Consider the following 21,372-nt stretch of genomic DNA (forward strand, 5'->3'; position numbering starts at 1 on the left):
CTTCCACTTCTATATAACTTAGAGTTGGACCTGCCTAGCCCGGCTCCCTCCCCTCCCCTCTGCCCCCCAGCCCCAAGAGGCAGCCACCACTGATGTCCAGATTTAACAAAAACAGCTCTCCGTTATGTGGCTCCATTTATTTCTGCATTTTCCTTACTTCAGTAGACACTGTGTGACTTTCAGACACAGTGTGAAGACTTGGTTTTCAAAGTGTTTTTTTCTTTCCAACTCCCCTACTCCCAGCCAGCTGCAAACCTCACCCACTTGACCACCTTAAACCAGAGGAGAGCTTTTTCACTGGCGCGGTTTAATGCCTTGCCTTCTGCCATTTGGGATGGAAGATTTAAGGGGATACCACTAAGGAACTGGTTATGTCCATGTGGTTCGGGTAACATTGAGTCTGTCCTACATGTTCTTTTACACTGTGCCTATTATAGGGGCATTCATACTATTTGGATTGAACCATTTTTTAAAAATAGGCCTGGTCAATCAGAAGAGTACTACATCTCCTATCTTTTGGCGGATCAACATGCAGTTGTCACAGCAGGGACAGCAAGACTGTGCAGCAGCCTGTAAACTGAGACGGGAACAACTTAGTTGCAACTGAGATTTTTGCATAACCTGATGTGGTGTTATCAAGTTTTACTGTTTTGATTTTGTTTTGTTTTATGCTGATTTATATTTTGGTGCGTATGTTGACTGGTCATTGACCGTAATAAATTATTACTCATTCCAACTCCTCCCGCCACCCAAATCGAACAGAGAGATATTTGGTCATCTTTTCTTCTTGTAGCATGGTCTGAAGATCTTTTTGGCTCACCGTGGGGCAGATGAGGCTGTTGCGGTTGTGCACAGTCCCCCATGTTGCAATGCCAATGGTAACGATCTCACCTTCTTTGTAGCTGCTGCTCATGCTGAAGTCCCGAACTGCTTCCCCAACTTGCTTCATCACACCAGCGTGAGAACCACCACTGATGATCCAGGCACCTGTGGAACAAAGAACCGAGCACAACTAGGCAGGGTCACATCTAGGTACAGGCCACCTGCCACATCATTCCCGCTTTTGCCATGCCAGAAGGAACATATTAAAGAGATCATTTTCCTGTTGGCATTGGACCAGAAAGCTGCTTTACCTGTTGTCTGTGCCACTTTGACAAGCCCCCTCCGGAATATGTTCTTCAGTCTCATCTTCATGTTGAAGTTTTTAGCTCCTCCTGTTACAGATATTAAGAGGTTGGGTATATCAAGGCCCCAGTGCTGGGTCATCAGCTGGTATATGATTCTTGGAGGTGTGTTAGAGGAGACACGCACATACTGCAATAGGAGAATAAAACATATATGAGAAGGAGTTACTCTCTGATTCTAGCTTGTATACGTGTATTGTCTACATTCTTCTTACAGGTTAGCATAACTGAACCAAATCCCTCTTCTAGATAAGAAAACAACGAATGGTAATCTTTTGATTTCAGTTTCAGTTGTCCTCTCCTCTCAGTACCTGCATATCAGTTACCTATCAGATAACAAAACTACAGACTCAGCACTATACCTTGGTGGCTCTGTTCTACATGGTACCCTTTAAATATTGCAATCACACTGTGGGAACTGCTTTTTCTTGTGTTCATCCCACAGAGTGCTGCTCTAACATTACAAACATATAAAGCTAATTAGATGGCCCAAGTCAGACCAATGGGCCATCTAATTCAGCATTGTCTACACTGATTAGCAGTACCTCTTCAGGGTTTTAGACAGTGGTCTTTTCCACACCTACCTAGAGATACCAGAGACTGAACCTGGGACCTGTCACATGTGCACTACCATTGAGTCACAGCCTCTCCTACCATTAAAAGGCCCACAACCACAAGAGCAGGGTCAATCACACAGATGCTTACCTGCCACCCCTGATCTTGACTAGGTAATGGTTTTGTTGTAAGTACCCTTCTGATTAGCTTTTCCCACATGGTAAAGGTAAAGTGTTCCATCAGTCAATTTCAACTCCTGGCACCTACAGAGCCCTGTGGTTGTCTTTGGTAGAATACAGGAGGGGTTCACCATTGCCTCCTCCCGTGCAGTATGAGATGATGCCTTTCAGCATCTTCCTATATCTCTGCTGCCTGATATAGTAGCAGGCCTTTAAATGTTACAGCAGCACCTATGGAACAGCAGCTCCCATAACACTAATGCTAATACTGAAAGGCTACCTATTCATTCATTCGATTTCTATACCACCCTTCCAAAAATGGCTCAGGGCAGTTTTCATAGAGGCTAGGTCCAGAGAGTCCAACAGTGTGGGTATAGTACCTTCTGATGCCATAAAATAGGAGTGAGGGTGACTTTAATTTCTGCCTTGTCTATCTGATCAAAATAATCTTTGATGGTTTTTTTCTACTCAACAGCCTTTACAAGCTATTCAAACAACTACCTCTTACCTTCCCAGTTTTCTTAGAAGACCTTGTCGTCTGCTCAGTTTTTAACAGCTGCAAATGCTTAATATTCATGTTTAACTGAACTCCAGTCCCTTGTATGGTAGAGCATCGTACGCTAACTCACCTTCCCTACTTTCTGCCCCAAGCCTGTGAAGCTGATATCCCCAAACGCATCTGTTGACAATTCCTGGACGTGTCTTCTGGAGTCCCATTCTTTCCCCTGGAACATGACTGGTTTTATGGCCTCTTCTAAGTGCTGCTCCTTAAGATAGCCACACTCACATGCTGCCTTCCTATAGCAAAACACCACCACAACATTTTAGGTACTTCTTGGGCATTTCCAGACATTGATTTATTGTATCTTTTTAAAGCTCCCATCTTAGTGATGGGCTCTCGCACAGGCTCCAGACTCCTGGGTCTGCTTTGGAAGACATTCATCTCCCTCTTTGCAATTTTTGGTGTGGTGGCCAGATGGGGAGCACCTTCCTTGAGGTATTTTTGGTGTAGCATAACCACTGAAAAGAGCTGGGTAAGTAAGTGCTGGCCAGTAGGTGGTGCACCAAAAATGGCACAAGGAAGGTGCTCCTCTGGCCTCAGCACTTAAAACTGCATAAAGTTTTAAAACTGCATAAACCCAACAAGTTTCTTCTGAAGCAGACTCAGGCGATTGGAGCCAGCAGTTAACTAATGCAGGAGCTTTTTAAATTAATTAATTAATTTTTATTTAATATTTTTTTGATATTTTATATTACATACATCTTTCCCCGTTTCCCCTATCCCTTCCCCACCCCACCTCTGAGTCCGGCCTTCCCTCTCCTAGCCAGCCTTTGCACGCTATGCTGGTTGGGGGGAGGTGGGAAAAGAAAGGAGAGATAGAGGGAAAGAGAGAGAAGAAGGGAAGTAGAGAAGGAAATACACACTGTTGCACCAACAGATGCAATAGATACAAGCTGCCTGACATGTCCAGAAGGAACTGGCAAAACAACTAAACTTTGACCCCTACACCCATAAGAAATGACACTGTGGGGAAACCCGCATATATTGATAGGTAAACAGCAATTTTTATGGAAGCATTGGGTGGAAAAAGAATCAGTTGGCTATCACAGTTGATAAATGAGGATGATAATTACAAACCCCTCGCTTCTGTGCAAGAGGAGTTCCACTTACCTTCATCCAGTGCCTGGCAGTATATGTAACTGAAACATAGAATATCTCCTCAATTCGGACCAGATGCCCTGGTGGCCTCAGCAACTCCAGATATATTAGTGCATGCCATTAAGAGGACCCCTCTTTCAAAACTGAATAAATATCTGTATGCCTTCGTGCATGGAGAGATGGACCCCGGCTGGGATATACTTAGGGACAAATGGAACCTAGAACTTACACATAAACTGTCACCAGCGCAATGGCGAGATATGGTAGTGTTAAATGTAGCTAAATGGATCTTAAATTGCGCCTTATCCAACAGAAGATTATTTTCAGGGCATATTGGACCCCTCTACACCTTAAGCAGTTAAAAATGGCCTCAAACAGTAATTGCTGGGAGTTATTCACACATGTTTTTGGGGTATCTGAAGAGCAAATCTGCTTCACAGTAGATTCACAAGAGGTTTCATCCAGGGGATTAAATTGACAGTGCACAAACCGTAGGCTCTTTTTCCTGTGCAGTTCTCCGGGTTTTTCCTCCAACCAATCACAAAACACACTACAAAGGAGGAGAAGGCGGAGAGAGCGCTTCCCCCCCCCCTTTAGTTTGACAGCTATGGAGTGAAAGAACACTGGGAGCTGGATCAAACAGCAGGGATGCTTAACCCTTGCCTTAACCCCAAACATCACAGAGAAACTGCAGGCATGACAGAAGTCCCGGGTTTTTTTCTCTAAAGCCGCTGAAACAAGATGATTTCTTGTGCCAGACATAATTTGGGCTAAGCCATAATGCGCAAGCATTACTGGTGTGTGTGTGGGGGGAACAGTTGTGTTTGAACGGGACCCTGATAGCCTGCAGGGACTTCGAAGTTAATGCAGCTAAAATGTGAACTGGCACACTCCATTCAGGACTGGATTCGAAATAAAAGCCCTGTGTGAAAAGCCTCCTGGAGATGCAACAATCCTCAAGCCAATTTAACACATATGTTCTGGGACTGTCCCATAGTGCGAGGATTCTGGAGGGAGGTTATTATGTGAATTAATGTAGTGATGGATTCATTCCTTGCACTGAAGGATCTGAATGCAGTACTGGGGTATATCCCAACTGAGTGGGAACTAAAATCAGGTCCTAAACAATGGTTATGGAGAAGCTTACTGGTAGCCAAGAGATTAATACCATGGCAACGGAAATCTCCCACTCCCCCTGGGAGTGAGGAATGGGTGCATGATCTGCTTGAGTTAGTGGCACATGAAAAATGGGCCCTCATAAAAGTAAATAAACTGAATAAATGGTCAGAAATCTGGGATAACATTCTTGAACTATTCTTAGAATAAAAGAGAGAGGGAAAAAACCTTTCTTATTTATCCGCATCTATTGGTGCAACAACCACCTTAAGTGGCGCAGCGGGGAAATGCTTAACTAGTAAGCAGAAGGTTGCCAGTTTGAATCCCCACTTGTATGTTTCCCAGACTATGGGAAACACCTATATCGAGCAGCAGTGATATAGGAAGATGCTGAAAGGCATCATCTCAGACTGCGCAGGAGGAGGCAATGGTAAACCCCTCCTGTATTTCGTAGACCAAAGAAAACCACAGGGCTCTGTGGGCACCAGGAGTCAAAATCGACTTGATGGCACACTTTACCTTTACTTTATTGGTGCAACGGTGTGTATTTTTTTGGCATTTTTAAGAAGACGCAATAAATCAACATTTGGAAATGTCCATTGACACAACTCCTGGAAGGTGCTTGAAAAATCTTGCACGTAGATTTTAACTCATATCTGCCATTCTGCACCATATTCACTTCTTGACAAACATTGTCTATCACAAACATTGCTGTTTTGAGTGTTTGCGAGCACATGTTGAGCTGAATTGTAGCTATGCTGGCAGATGTATGTGACCAGTTGGCCACAGGCTGAAGGGCGACGTCTATAGGGTTTTCAAGTGACTTTATTACAGCTATCACCCACCGTGTTGTGATATGAACAGACCCCTCAAATGTGAGCAGGATCAAAACTTTAGCCTCTAAATACAAACCACATTTCTATTTTCATACATGGGGCTTAATTGGTTTTGTTTTAAATTAGCTCTTAGTGAACATGTAAAATACTACATTGCCTCAAGGATGCACATTTGATTTTTCTTCTGAATTTTCTACCACATTAACAGCATTGACACATGAGCACACAGAACATGAAGAGGCTTATTCGTGCCATGCACAAAAATATTTTGTGTGGCCAAGTCCAATCTGCATAATAGACCAATTACAGATTGCAAATTAAAATATTTGGATTTTTATTAATTTATTTTCTACAAATCATGTTATAGCAAATATTCTCACAAAAAAATCACAAATCAAATTTTGAATAACTATCTTCTGGACAGAGCAAAGAGATCTCATAGAAATGTTTTTTAAAAACAACCACCAAAAGGAAGACCAAAACTGAGCTGAGACTCGCTTTGGCAGTTGGATGCATAAGGCTCTAAGCAGCGGTTAGTACTGGTGGTACAATACACTCACTCCTGCTGGATAACAGCAACAACAACAAAAACAACACAGGGCCACCTCCTACTCCTGCTCCCGCTCTACAGCAACAGAAGAAAAGACATCCAAGGTTTTTCAGGTTCCCAGCCGTAACATAAACAAACATAAACACTACGAATGTATACACATTACTTACATACCGAGCATGATTTTCTGTGAGATTTATAGACAATCACCAAGTTTTCATAAGAACACAGGTACTGCAATCAAGCCTATAAAATACTTGTCATAACATGTCCACAGCCATCATTCTGAAACAAGTCCTGCCACTTTAGTACCACTTTAGTGCAAGCTCACCACCACTTTTGCATATTCAGTGAGTAGTGAAAAGTAACATAAGAAATAGAAAATATCAGAGTAGCTCTCTTACCCAGAATCTGACATCTGGGAACTTTCGATAAAATAAACACATTCTTTTTTCTGAATGTTTTCAGGAATCCATGCACTCAGATTTTCCTGCAGAGAGAGGGAAAGGGGAACACAATAGTAATTAATATGCTCACAAGCAGAAGGCAAATAAATCACACAGAAAAATGGTGCCAATTTGCATCATTTGTATAAGTCACAGAATTCAATTTTTTAAAGAGTAATCAGGGGGCTTTCTAGATTACACACTGTTCACATTTCCAATGCCTTCTTTCGGATGCACCCTTGCATTTTAGTCTTACAAAGTTGCATGTGTGTCACAAAAATAAAATAAAAAAATAGCTGTATTTTCCTGTTGTAGGAGGGTTGCACAAGCTATTTGCGTTTTCAAAATGATCCTGCCAAGCTGATGCATTTTACTGCTGAACAGTGTGTAATTTGGAAAGCACCCTGGCCTGGTGTGGAATTTTGTTTGCTTGTTTTCAAGGCAAATAGTACAGTTCTAATGTTGACTGTTCATTAAAGGGTGGCATTATTATTACTATTATTTTTCCTCCATGCTTTCCATCCCATGACAGATTACTCCTTCCACCACAGAGAACCAACATCGGGCTCTGGCTCCTTTTCCTTGAACTTGCCTTTTCATTGGTGCTGGGGATGCAGTGAGTTCTCCTCTTGCTCTTACTAAAGGCACTGTTGCTCCGCCTCAGGTTGGGGACCATGTCAAGATCATAGTAGCTCTTTGGATACACAGGATAACCTTCTCCTTCATCAGGGCAGACCTTATTCAGCTCTGTAGGGAGTGTTCTGATTCTCCTGCCTGGCCCAGCCATGGCTGTGTTTCGTAGTACATTAGCTAAAGCTGTGCAAATACAATTATTTATTTATACTGTATCGTCCATGTACATGGGTGCTTTACAACAGAGGACAGGTCCCTGCCCTGAGGGCCTCACAATTCAGAAACAGACAGAAGGGAGATAACAGAGGAAAGGGGAGGGAAGTAGGGACAGAGTAAATAGGAAGGAATACTGTATTATTTCATGTACACATACTTAAGCTTAGTTGAAGTAGGATATGGGGACAACTGGGAGCAGAGTCCTGGAAACCATAATCCCAGAGACAGAGGAATGCAACTGGAATATGTTACTTCCCTTTTAGAAATGCCAGCAAACACCAAAAGGGATTTTCTGACTACAGCACTGCCACAGAGACATTATCCTTTAGTCTGAACTTGCTTTGGAACTTGCTAGATTTTCTCTGTGTTCAGAGAATACCAAATCACAGATATATTCAGCAGTAATCCATTTGTTGGGTTACCACAGACATCCAAGGTGGATAAAAGCCCTATTCAGACATTATATTTAAAAAGCTGTACTTGTGTACAGCTGTCAGGGTGTGTGTGGAAGTCCCACCCCCCTGACACATCAGTCAGTCTCCCTCTTCCACAATGCTCGCGGTTACCATGGTCGTCAAAAGAGGTGACCACCATAAGTCTGATGGTGACCACTTCTGTAGTCACGGATTAGAGCAGAATCCATACACTTTCTTCAGTCTGCTTCTTGAACATTCTGCAACCACATTTGGATGACCTGCCCCCTCACGTGATTATGAAAAATGGAAAGGTGCACTGGGAGAGGGACAAGCATGCTCACATATCTAATTGGGGTTAGTGGGCTGGTCAGGTATATTTTCTAGTATCTATTTTATTTATGTAAAAAGTTATATATCCTACTTTATAATCCCAATAGACATTCAAAGCAGTTTACAAACCACCACCACCGAAAAAAACCCTTGCAATAAAATCACTCTAAAGACTAATATCTGTATCAAAAATCATTTAGTTGTAGTTTCCACATGGTGCCGGGATCACTCAGGCAGTTTCTTCCTTCAGTTTCCCCCAGTCAACTGTCTTTGGCCACTACTTATGTTTTCTTATTGTTATGTTTTGTTATAATTTGTAATGTTGATATAATTCAACAAAATTATTTAAAAAAATAAAAGTTTAATTTAATTAATTAAATAAATAAATAACACCCTTTGGCCAACACTTTCTAGGCACCAGCTCCTATTGAGGGCCTGTGAGGCAGAGGAATGGTACTGAACAGCTGGGGTTTGCTCAGCTCTTGATGGTGGCATACCTTTCCTCGCTGACAGTTAACACTAGAATGTAGGCAGAGGTGGTCCTTCCATGAGGTGAGGTGAGGCCGTTGCCTCAGAAAGAAGATTATTGGGGCGCCAGCAAGGCAGCAAGATGCCCTTCTGCCCCCCTTTTTTTTAAAGGGAAAGAGGGGGAGGAGGGTACATGCATGGGAGGAGACATTTGACAGCCTGCCTTAGGTGTACAGAAGACTTGAGCTACCACAAGTAGGGAAGATGTCTAAATATCTGGGCCAGAACTGTTTGAATCTCTCAGGTAAGCAAAAACAAAAACAATTCAGTAATCGCCAAACTATTTTTTGAGGAACAGAAAAATAAACTCACACAAAGCAGGTACAGTAAAACGGCAAAATAATCAGAGTATAAATGCTAACTTACATTGCTATAAGCTATGAAGGAGGCACGGCCTTGTTTCAGGAACAGTTAATATGGTTCCATGAATTTGGTAAAACTCTTTCTTTCTTCATCAGAGATCAAGCAACCCCCTTTTCACCTAGGTCTTGGTGTAGCTTTGGTTGCATGGACATGGGCCAGTTTGACAGTTAGCACAAGCATTCTCAAAACATCTCTTAAAAGGAAAACAAATACAAAAGCAAATACAAATGGGTAAGAGCTGGTGACATCATATGAGTTCTTCTGTGCTAATCCCAAGCCAGTTCCCATAGTCAATTAAATCTAATCATCTGTTTTAAAACAAAGAAAAATGCACATCACAGAACATGGAAGCCTAGGCAGGCATTCTTTCAAACCAGGAGTGGCTAATAGGTACTGAAGAATGGAAAGATGGTTTGAAAATCAAATAATATAGAAAAACTGTCTTTTATATATATTTGATCACTGGGGTGATCAAAGATTTCCATGTCAGGAAGAACATTGCAAAGAAGAGCTTTAAATTAGGGGGAAACACTCGGACACAAAAGAAAATGGATTTTTATAATATTGATTGACATATTACTAATATTAACCTTGTGTTTGCATTTGTTGTGTTGTACAAAAGTAAGCCCACTGTAAACAATTGGCTTACTCTTTTGCACAAATGCAATGTTAATAGGCTGGGGTACTCTTGTGCAGTATGGCAACCACTGATTCAAAACAAGACTGTGATAGGACAAGCCAGCATAGATTTAACTTATAGTTAGATTGAGTCCCATTGCTTGATGTAGAATCAATGGAAGGAATACAGAGATAAATATTAAATGATACGTGCAAGAACAATATTTAGAATAGTCCGAATACGTCCCATCTGTTTTGTCCCAATGTTGTAACCCTTTCTTCGAATAATGACAAAATCCATTTGATCAATGGCTCACTATCATTTCTAAGTCTTATTTATGACCCAATTCAGGAATTTTCTAATCTTGAAATTAACCTTCTACAGTACTTACCTTTATTTGAAACTAACAGACCCTGTTTTGCTGAAATCTTATCTTCTGTGAACTTTAGGCACCAATGCTGGTTTCAAGAGTGGTAACTTGAAGACTTTTAAAGGCTCTGAGGCGGGGTGAACAAATAGGCTTAAAATCTGATAGAGGCAAATTCTTGCAGTTTTTGTGTTTTCACAAAGACACATCACAGCTATCTTTCTCACCTTAAGGCTGCAATAGTTAACTTCTGCTAAGTGGGTAAAGAGACACATTTAAAGTGTAACTCTTACTTAGCTACTATCCCTATTCAATGCAGCACAGCATTTTCCAGTGGTTGTTACTTGTGTCTATCTTGTAGATTCTTTTTCAACTGCGAGCCTTTTGGGAACAAATAACCATCTTACTCTTTCATTTCTGTATAAACCTCTTTGAGAACTCTTTTATTGAAAAATGATTTACAAATATTATTCTTAAAAACAATTTCAAGGGAGTAGTCAATTTGAATCCAAGGGCATTTACTTTTAACATACTTGGGATTACAGGTAAAACTCAGAAAATTAGAATATCGTGCAAAAGTCCATTAATTTCAGTAATGCAAATTAAAAGGTGAAACTGATATATGAGACAGACGCATTACATGCAAAGCGAGATAAGTCAAGCCTTAATTTGTTATAATTGTGATGATCATGGCGTACAGCTCATGAAAACCCCAAATCCACAATCTCAGAAAATTAGAATATTACATGGAACCAAGAAGACAAGGATTGAAGAACAGAACAATATCGGACCTCTGAAAAGTATAAGCATGCATATGTATTCAGTACTTGGTTTGGGCCCCTTTTGCAGCAATTACTGCCTCAATGAGGCGTGGCATGGATGCTATCAGCCTGTGGCACTGATGAGGTATTATGGAAGACCAGGATGCTTCATTAGCGGCCTTCAGCAATTCTGCATTGTTTGGTCTCATGTCTCTCATCCTTCTCTTGGCAATGCCCCATAGATTCTCTATGGGGTCAGGTCAGGCGAGTTTGCTGGCCAATCAAGCACAGTACACTGTATACTTTTCAGAGGTCCGATATTGTTCTATTCTACAATCCTTGTCTTCTTGGTTCCATGTAATATTCTAATTTTCTGAGATTGTGGATTTGGGGTTTTCATGAGCTGTACGCCATGATCATCACAATTATAACAAATTAAGGCTTGACTTATCTCGCTTTGCATGTAATGCGTCTGTCTCATATATCAGTTTCACCTTTTAATTTGCATTACTGAAATTAATGGACTTTTGCACGATATTCTAATTTTCCGAGTTTCACCTGTATATTGTACACCAGTTGTGAACAGTGCTTCTCTGCATGCATTCCTGACTTTTCCTTATTTCAGTTAATTGTAAAGCATTTTAAAAATTGTGAAGCATTTTAAAAACTTCAAACAGAAATTTACAAAATGGGCAAAATATTATTTAACTATGTACCTCAATGAATGGATCACATCACTCTCAGATTCTCTGAACTGATATCAGTTATGCACATTTCCTAATTACAGTTAGTAAACTCCATCTTAAGCTGTTTTCTTGAGATTAGTGATTTAATTATCTCCCTATATATATATTTTTAAAAAAATCTAAAGTAATGCCCAAGACAGCACTGCTGTTTTACTAGGGATCGATGCCTTCAGGAGCTTTCCCAGACAGCAGGTTTTACCGTGGGTTTTCTGTGAGGTTTTACTGTGAGTTAAAAGCTGCCCCAAAAAACCAACGCAAAAAGTGGATTTTTTTAAAACTCTGGATATAAATCGGGCTACACTCAAATGCATGATGAAAAACCTTAATTATGTGTGAAGTGCTCCCTGATAGCTTGCAGGGCCTTTGGGGTAAATTTGGCCAATATGTGAGCACACACCTCCATTTTGAAGGAGATGCGAACTGAAAGCCAGGTGTGAAAAGCTTCCAGGTATTGTTACATCAAGATGTTATGACAGTGCTGGAAACATTACCAGCAGGAGAAAGTGAAGATATGATTGAGAATGCCATTGTAATTGTCGTGGCTCTCATTAGCTGACACTGGACCAATACCATTTATCAGTTTCTTTAGGAATGTGGGAAGGATTTCTAAAAGGTACTTGAGTCAAATACCCTATTTTTACATATTACCTACAAAAGGTCCTCTCAAAGGTGGAGGAGGGATCTCCTGAGCTTTTGTTCCCACTCCCATGATCTGTGGCCTTTTATCGCTCGCATTCTCAGCAACCAATACATGAACACCCCAAGCATCTTTCAAGTAGCTCATGTACCAAAAAAATGTTAGGCAATGTTGGCAGGTTACCATAAAGCAGGAAAAAGCTGCTTTACACTTAGTCATACCGACTCGGGATCATTCTAGCCCAGTATTGTCTACTCTAACTGGTAGAAGCTCTCCAAAATGTCAGGCAGAGACTCTCTCCCTCCTCTGCTGCCCAAGAACAAACTACTTAATAACCGTTCACACTTCATCCATGCTGGACCTCTGTATTAGTTCAGTTTTGCAGATAGGCAAACAAGGCTGACAGACAGCAGCTTAGCCAAGGTCACCCGGTTATTAGTACAATTAAAAATTGTGTATAGCTGTATAGTACAGTTAAAAATGTGTATAGCTGGCTATGAAACTGGCCTGGGAAGCCCTGCGTATAGGACTGCAGCCATAGATATTGTCAGGCTTGGACTGGCCCACAGGGCTACAGGGCATATTCCCGGTGTGCCCTACTTGTGCGGCGCCCCTGCGCCCCAACTCCCACCATTAATTACCTATTTTGCTCAAAACTCGGCGCCCTCCCCACATACATTCCACCGCCCTCTCAGTGCCCCCAATCCGGCCCTGGATATTGTTCAGCCTACAACCCAGTAGACATGCAATTTGTAACTTGCATACAAAAAAGTAAGCTTTGGATATCTACTCCCTGTGAACACTCTGCATTACAACGGCTCTTAACAGATATAGATAGGCTGTAATCCTATGCAAACTTACTCAGGGATAAGTATTATTAAATTCAGGTGAATTTAAATTCAGTGGAACTTACTTCCAGGTAAACACATCAGCTCAGGCTACACAGATGGAAAGGAGGAAAAACATAGCTCCAAAAGCTCTCCATAGAGGTATTAACAGTGTTTAAAATGTTAAACTCTCTGTCAAAATGCATCCAATTTCACAGGAATAGCGCAAAGCAACGTACTACTATATAGAAAATGTATCAAGGATTTCTCCTGACCTTGCAGTGCTGAGTATTTAGTTCTACTCAGTACAATGGCTAAGCAATTTTGCAGCCTATTCTACCTATCTCTGGTTGTGCAGGGCATCGATTACTCACCACACTGGCTGAGATACAGGGCAAATTCCCAGCCTTTGCCACTCCAAGGCCCCAGCTTAAGGTCTCTGGAATTTGCAATGAAAAGCCAGACACACACAAACCAGGCATTCCTAAGCATCCAGCTGCACCTACCTTTGCTGCATCATCCTCTCTATTTCATTCATGTGCTTCCTTTCAGATACAAGGAAGATACCTCCATCTCATGCTGCAGGCAGGTCACATTTTGGCTGGACAGAGCCAGGAAGCGGCAGAAGCCTCACTGAAGTGACTGCAGTTAAGAGGAGGAGACAGTCGGAAGGACTGGCAGCTTGCCAGCAAATCACACTGCAGAAGTAGTCCCCAGCCGTCTGTTCTCAGGCGCATGGGATAGAAGGACAAGCCCACAGTTTGCTAGTCTGTCAGAACTGCAGAGAAAGCGGTTGTATCTCACAGCTCACTCAGATTTTTGGAACTTCTTGCTGAGGAGGAGCTTCTTTGAGCAATTCAAACCGTGGGGCAACATTCATCCACTTGGATCAGCAAACAACATACAATAATAGAATCCTGGAATTTTAGAGTTGGAAGGGACCTTGGAGGTCTTCTAATCCAACCCCTGCTCAGTGCAGAAAACTCAGCATCCCTCAGAAAACTCAGTGCAGAAAAATAGCATCCCTCAGTCTGTCCAGCCACTGTTTGAAAACTATCAGTGGAGGAGAGCCCACCACTGTACAAGGCAGACTATTCCACGGTCAAACAGCTCTTACAGTTAGGAAATTCTTCCTAATGTCTAGCCGAAATCTGCTTCATTGTAATCTCAGCCCTCTGAATTCTGCCCTCAGAAGCAAAAGAGAACAAATCCTCCTCCTCCTCCTGTGTGACAGACAGCCCTTCAGATATTCAATCATATCACCCCTTAGTGTTCACTTTTCCAGGCTAAACATACTCAGCCCTCTCAACCATTCCTAATAGGACACGGTTTCTAGATCCCTCACTATCTTTGTTGTCCTCCTCTGAACTGGAGATGTGCTGAACATTCCAAGGATGGAACGTTCCGACTCAGAACAGGCTGTTCCAAGTGTTCCAAGCCTGGAACAGGTACTCTTTAAATAAAGGGCCTGTTCTGGGCATAGAATGGAACAATCCTGTTCTGACCCAGAATGTTCCACCGTTCTGGGTGGCCGGTGAGGGGATTGAGGGCAGTGTAGGGGAGAGGTGCGATAGGTACCTTTAAAAGTGGTTGTTCTCCAGGAGTTCTCAAAGATTACATACAGTGGTTCTGAGATCGAGAGATCACATCTGTAAGTTCCTTCAGTATCCAGGGATATAATTCATCTGGACCTGAAGACATGGATTCATTAAGGGTATTTAGGTCTGCTTTGGACTTCAGAAGAGGAAACTTCTAAAAAATGATGGGACTGGTGAGAAGGAAGTTGAAAGGGAAAGTCAGGAGGGTCAAATCACTCCAGAAAGCATGGAACTTATTTAAAACCACAGTACTAGAAGCACAGTTGGAATGTAAACCAAGGAGGAGGAAAGGTACCACCAAGTCCAGGAGGATGCCAGCATGGCAGTCAGGGAAGCTAAAAAAGGGAAGTAGATTTCCTTCAGAAAATGGAAGTCCTGCCCAAATGAAGAGAACAGGAAGGAACATGAACTCTGGCAAAATAAATGCAAGGAGACAATAAGGGATTCAAAAAGAGAGAGTTTGAGGAGCATGTAGCTAGAAGTGTCAAGGGGAATAACAAAAACTTCTTTCAATATATCAGAAGTGGAAAACCTGCCAGGGAGGCAGTTGGACCCTTAGATGCTGAGGGTATGAAAGGGATTATTAAGGAGGATAAGGAGATTGCAGAGAAGCTGAATGAGTTCTTTCTCATCTGTCTTCACGGCGGAGGATACTGACCATATACCCTCTCTAGAATTGAGCTTTTCAGGTTTAGTGGCTGAGGAACTAGGCAAATTTGAGGTGACAAGGGAATATGTTCTAAACTGTCTTGAAAAACTAAAAGTTAATCAATCGCCAGGGCCAGATGGCATCCACCCAAGAGTTCTGAAGGAAATTTCAAATGTGAAATTGCCACTCTCCCAGCAAAAATATATAACTTGTCCCTACAATCAGGCTCTGTACCAGAGGACTTGAAAGCCAATATGACTCTGATTTTCAAAAAAAGATCTCTGTGTGTGTGTGTGGGGGGGGGGGGGGGGTTCCAGGAAATTTCAGGCCGGTCAGCTTAACTTCAGTGCTGGGTAAATCGATGGAAAGCATACTTAAGGACAAAAGCATATAGAAGAAAAGGACTTGTTAAAGGAGAACCAGCATAGTTTTTGCAAGGGAAAGTCTTGCCTCACTAACTTTTTGGAGTTCTTTGAGAGTGTCAGCAAGCATGTGGATAAAGTTGATCCAGTTGATATATTATACTTGGACTTCCAAAAAGCTTTTGATAAAGTTCCCCACCAAAGGCTCTTGAGTAAACTTAGCAGTCATGGAATAAAGGGACAGGTTCATGTGTGGATCAGTAACTGGTTGAAGGACAGGAAACAGAGAGTAGGAATAAATGGACAGTTTCCACAATGGAGGGAGTAGGAAGTGGGATCCCCCAGGGATCAATACTGGGACCAGTATTCTTTAACTTGTTCATAAATGATAAAGTTGGGGTGACCAGCAAAGTGGCCAAATTTTCAGATGACACAAAACTAATTACTAGGGTAGTGAAATCCACAACAGATTGTGAGGAGCTCCAAAAGAATATCTTCAAACTGGGTGAGTCGGTGACAAAATGGCAAATGCAGTTCAGTGTAAGCAACTGTAAAGTGATGCACATTGGGGCAAAAACCACCAGCTTCACATATACGCTGATGGGTTCTCAGCTGTCGGTGACTGACTAGGAGAGAGATCTTGGGGTCATGGTGGACAGCTCATTGAAAGTGTTGTCTCAGTTTGCAGTGGCTGTGAAAAAGGCTAATTCCATGCTAGGAATCATTAGGAAGGGGATTGAAAATAAAGATGCTAATATTATAATGCCCTTATACAAATATATGGTGTGGCTGCATCTGGAGTACTGGGTACAGCTTTGGTTACCATATCTTAAGAAGGATATTTATTTATTTTATTACATTTACATTTATTTATTACATTTATAAACCGCCCCATCCAGAGGCTCTGGGCGGTGTACAATATTGTTGAACTGGGAAAGGTGCAGAAGAGGGCAACCAAAATGATCAGGGGCCTGGAACTCCTTCCTTATGAGACTAGGCTACCGCATCTGGGGAAAAGAGGTGACTAAGGGGAGACATGATTGAGGTGTATAAAATTATGCATGGAGTGGAGAGGGTGGACAGAGAGAAATTTTTCTCCCTCTCTCACAACACTAGAACCAGGAGTCACCCCATGAACCTGAAGATCGGGAAATTTAGGACCGACAAGAGGAAGCCCTTTTCCCACAGTGCATAGTTAATCTATGGAATTCCTTGCCATGGGATGTGGTGATGGCCACCAGCTTGGATGGCTGTAAAAGGGGTTTAGACAGATTCATGGTGGACAGGTCTACCAGTGGTTACTAGTCTGGTGGCTATGGACCATCTCCAGCCTCAGAGGCACAATGCTTCTCAATACCAGTTGCAGGGGAGCAACAGCAGGAGAAAGGGCATGCACATACCTCTTGCCTGTGGGCAACCCAGAGGCTTCTGGTGTGCCACTGTATGAAACAGGATGTATGGGACTAGATGGGCCTTGTGCCTGATCCAGCAGGGTGTTTACACCTAACGTAGGTGTTTTCTTACCCTTTACCTATTATGAAGCACCTTTCATTTCTTCGTCATTTGAATATCTGTTGCTCAGCTGGGCTACTTTTGCATGATGGGAGAAGACAGATGCAAAACAGCAATTAATTACCTCTGCCTTTTGCCACCTGTTAGCAATAGCAATAGCAATAGCACTTACATTTATATACCGCTTTATAGCCGGAGCTCTCTAAGCGGTTTACAATGATTTAGCATATTGCCCCCAACATTCTGGGTACTCGTTTTACCGACCTCGGAAGGATGGAAGGCTGAGTCAACCTTGAGCCCCTTGGTCAGGATCGAACTTGTAACCTTCTGGTTACAGGGCGGCAGTTTTACCACTGCACCACCAGGGGCTCAAGGGGCTGTTACCATTTCACCATCTGCTTCCTTGACCTTCCTCTTGCCTTCAACATATCTGGAAACCCCCTCTTTGTTGTTTTCTTACATCCCTCACAAGCAAGGATGTAGCTATAGTTAAGCGGATGGGTTCAAAAAACCCGGGGGCCCCAGCTCCACCCCTCCCTATTTCTTTTATTATCTCCCTCACTGCGAGGGGCCGCCAGGGAAAGGGACAAACATGGGCCCCTTCTTTCCTAGTTTATTGATTTAATTTAACTCATTTGTATATTGTACACAAGGCTGAGCTCATTCTTAGCCTTAGCTTTCCTGACACTGTTCCCAAAATGAGACCATGGGTTAGGGCGGTATGAAAATGTGCTAAATAAATACATAAATAAATAAAAATAAAATGTCCTTTTTTGTTTCTCAGCTGCTCAGAGTTCTCTGTGCATTCCTGCTGGTTTCTTGAGATGTCTCCCATTTTTCCTTCTCATGGGAATTGTTTGTGATTGTGCCTCCACAATCTCATTTTTCAATGGCTGACACACCAGGAAGAAGTGTCCTCACTGTGGAGAGCTTTCTGGGCTCCACAGAGCCTATTGTGCAAGAGCAATGGTGATTCTTGCCAATCTCTCCTTCCCCCAGAGGTGACCTGAGCCACTTGAAAATATGTCCCTGAGTGCTGTGCTACTCTCAGGCATATATGCTTGGGTGGTGCAGGGCACTGCTGGGGGAAGAAGAAAGGAATCAATATTGGCCCCCTCCCTTGCACAATAGGTGCTGTAGTGGTCAGGAAGCTCTCCGCAGTGGGGATGCTTATTCCTCATGTGCAGATGCATGCTTAGTCAGGATGTCAGCCAATATCTCCCATCCCTTTTGGATTATTTGCTTGCTTTAGGATTTCTAGGCATGGGATCCTATCTAGATTTAATCTGAACTCATTAAAATTGAAGTGTTTCCCTTGATATCATGAATTCCAAGATGGCATGGTGACTTTCCTCTAAGGTTTCTCCTACTCTCACTTCATCAGTCAATTCTTCCTTGTTAGTAAGGACTAAGTTCAGGGTGGCTGGCTTCTTGTTGCTTCTTCCACCTTCTGAAAGATTAAGCGCTCAGTCTCAGCAAGAGATCATAATCTTATTGGACCTCCCCCTCTTAGCAGAGTTCTTCTCCTAGCAGATGTCAGGACAGTTAAAGTTCCCCATTACTACTAACATTTGCTTCTTTTAAGATGTGGTTATCCATCTAAGGAAAGCATCTTCCATGTCTTCTGCTTTGCCAGTTGGTCTGTACTAAATGCCCACAGTGGTGTAACTTTTACTTCTCTCTCCTTTTATTTTTTCTCAGACACTTTCAACTAGGCTTCCATGCTCAGATTCCTGGATGTCTCTGCAGGTGTATGCATTCTTTACACAAAATGCAACTTCTTCCTCTGTTTCTGTTGGGTCTATTTCTGTTGATTAAGTTATATCCTTATCCCACAAGTACTATATTCCAATCATGAGGCTCATCTCACAAAATGTGATACATATCAACTTTCAATGATCAATTTTCAATATCATCATTTTTGCCTTCCTAACATAGGAAGATCATTTTGCCTTCCTAACATTTCAAACTTCTCCTGTTTGTTTCCCAGTCTCTGTACATTAGTATTTAGACATTGGAGATTGTGATTGCCATCTTCTGGTTTCCTTGCTATTTGAGAAGATACCTGGGGCCCGATCAGCTACAATACTGAACATACTTAACTCTGCAATTAGCATACATTCCCTGCTGGGAAAACTGGTGCTTCTTCCTGGAAGTGTTAATGAGAGCTACTGTTCTATAAATGAGACCAGGGGCGTAACTACCATTAGGCAAGGGGAGGCGGCTGCCTGGAGGCCCCCATGTCTCGAGGGGCCCCCCAGAGGCAAGTCACATGTGAAGTGAGTGTGTGTGTATCAGCGAGGGGCCCATTTTAAAATTTTGTCTCTGGGCCCACTCCAGCCTTGTTACGCCCCTGAATGAGACTATGCCACCTTATATTCCCCACAGAGTGAAACACTGCATTTAGCTCAGATTCTTCTTTGTAATCAGGATAAAATATACAAAATAGCTTAGGAAAGGAGCCAAGGAAGGGCCCAGAGGTAGCAAGCACATGTGGCACTACTGTGACCAAATGAAGCCAATTCAACCCAGCCCTACAGACTAATATCTACATTATGTGTAGCACTGCACTACCACTATGTACATGATTCCAGTGCCATATTTGTGGAATTACTTGTGTATATGAACAATGTTCAGAATTTGCTCAGTGCTGTAAGGGGCCTCTCTTTAGCAATCAATCAATAAGTGCTCCCAAACTCAGAATACAGGCAATAAATGTTGGGTCAGGGGAATCAGTACTAGTGGAATCTGTTAAATATTTGTGTATTTACATACATTGATAGCCTTTCTATTCTTCAGGAAAGGCACCTTAGCAACGACATACAAATAAAGCTATTTTAAAAATTGTACATCTATTTAATTTAATCTATTTGCAAATATCTAGGTGTGTGCAAATCCTTTTTTTAAAAAAACAAACCATTTTTTAAAAGCTGTTAAAAGTAGAGGAGAAGAATAGGACAAGGGCCAAATGGGAGGAATTCTAAACTGACCATCTTTTCCAGGTAGTGATGCTGTGGTAATATTAGCACCTATCTTATGAAGTAGCAATGTTTGTATTTTTAAAAATGGAGGTGAAGTTCAAAGCATGAAAGTACTGTACATGGTAACACATGTGAAATGTATATGTCATTACTCATACATAGTGGGGGGAAATGGCTAATTTCATAATACAAATTGAGAGGGAAATAGTACATATACCTGTATATACATAGTATTCAGGGGATCATGCTGGCTTTCACTCTCCATCTAGCTAAATCAAGAGATAGAAGACTTTTATTCTTTGTATTTTTTTCATTATTTTCATGCACTGAATGCTGTGGAAAAACATATTTAAACTTCTTTGGGGGGCTTAGGCAAGCCCCAAAATTAATGTCCCCAGCATTATTTTCCTTTTTAGTCCTTTTTCCTGCCCACACCATTTTTTTTATTTTTTATTTTTATTTATTTATTTACATTTTTATACCACCCAAAATGCGACTTCTCTGGACGGTTTACAACACAATAAAAACCAATGAAAAGATTAACACATTAAAATTTAAAATGTTAAAATTATTAAAACACAGTTAAAAGAATGTCTAATTAAAAGCCTGGGTGAACAAATGCGTCTTGACTGCCTTTTTAAAAGTTGTAAGAGAGCTCTTATTTCAGCAGGAAGTGTGTTCCAAAGCCTTGGGGCAGCAATGGAGAAGGCCCATCCCCAAGTAGCCACCAGATGAGCCGGTGGCAACTGCAGACAAACCTCTCCAGATGATCTCAATGCGTGGTGTGGTTCATAGCAAAGAAGGCATTCTCTTAACTACCCAGGGCCCAAGCTGTTTAGGGCTTTATAGGTTATAACCAAAACCTTGTACTCTGCCTGAAAATTTACCAGCAGCCATTGAAGATGGTTTAAGATAGGAGTGATATGGTCTCTCCGAGATGACCGAGACCAATCTGGCTGCCGCATTCTGGACTAACTGCAGTTTCCGGACTATGTATAAAGGCAGCCCCACATAGAGCGCATTACAGCAGTCTGGAGGTGACCAGCAGATGTACTACTGCTCTGAGATCATTTATCTCAAGAAATGGACACAGCTGGCATATCAGCCGAAGCTGATAAAAGGCACTTCTGGCCACTGCCTCAACCTGGGACACTAGGGAGAGTTTTGTGTCCAGAAGCACCTCCAGGCGGCATACCTGTTCCTTCTGGGGAAGTGTGACCCCATCCAGAACGGGCAGATCAAAATCATCTCCCGTGTTCCGACCCCGCACAATAAGTACCTCCATCTTATCTGGATTCAGC

General features: G+C 42.1%; 1 protein-coding gene across 7 annotated transcripts in view; it reads right to left on the minus strand.

The window, feature by feature from the left end:
• TRPM2 (transient receptor potential cation channel subfamily M member 2) overlaps positions 1–13,854 on the minus strand; it is a 67,477-nt gene extending 53,623 nt beyond the window's left edge. For 2 of the 7 annotated variants that reach the window (XR_008319396.1, XR_008319395.1), the window contains exons 1-7: positions 13,476–13,582; positions 9,016–9,205; positions 7,119–7,342; positions 6,485–6,570; positions 2,548–2,716; positions 1,134–1,314; positions 821–987 (exon numbers count right to left, since the gene is read on the minus strand). Coding sequence is in view for 5 of the 7 variants with exons in the window: in XM_053309212.1 (XP_053165187.1) it covers positions 821–987; positions 1,134–1,314; positions 2,548–2,716; positions 6,485–6,570; positions 7,119–7,313 (798 nt within the window). In the remaining 2 variants the exon portion in view is untranslated. Of the gene's footprint in view, positions 1–820; positions 988–1,133; positions 1,315–2,547; positions 2,717–6,484; positions 6,571–7,118; positions 7,343–9,015; positions 9,206–13,475 lie in introns of those variants that run through there. The other 5 variants (XM_053309212.1, XM_053309214.1, XM_053309216.1 and 2 more) reach the window with 5 other exon arrangements.
• Positions 13,855–21,372: the final 7,518 nt, after the last annotated feature.

The sequence above is a fragment of the Hemicordylus capensis genome, chromosome 3, assembly GCF_027244095.1.
Source record: "Hemicordylus capensis ecotype Gifberg chromosome 3, rHemCap1.1.pri, whole genome shotgun sequence".
Lineage (NCBI taxonomy): Eukaryota > Metazoa > Chordata > Lepidosauria > Squamata > Cordylidae > Hemicordylus > Hemicordylus capensis.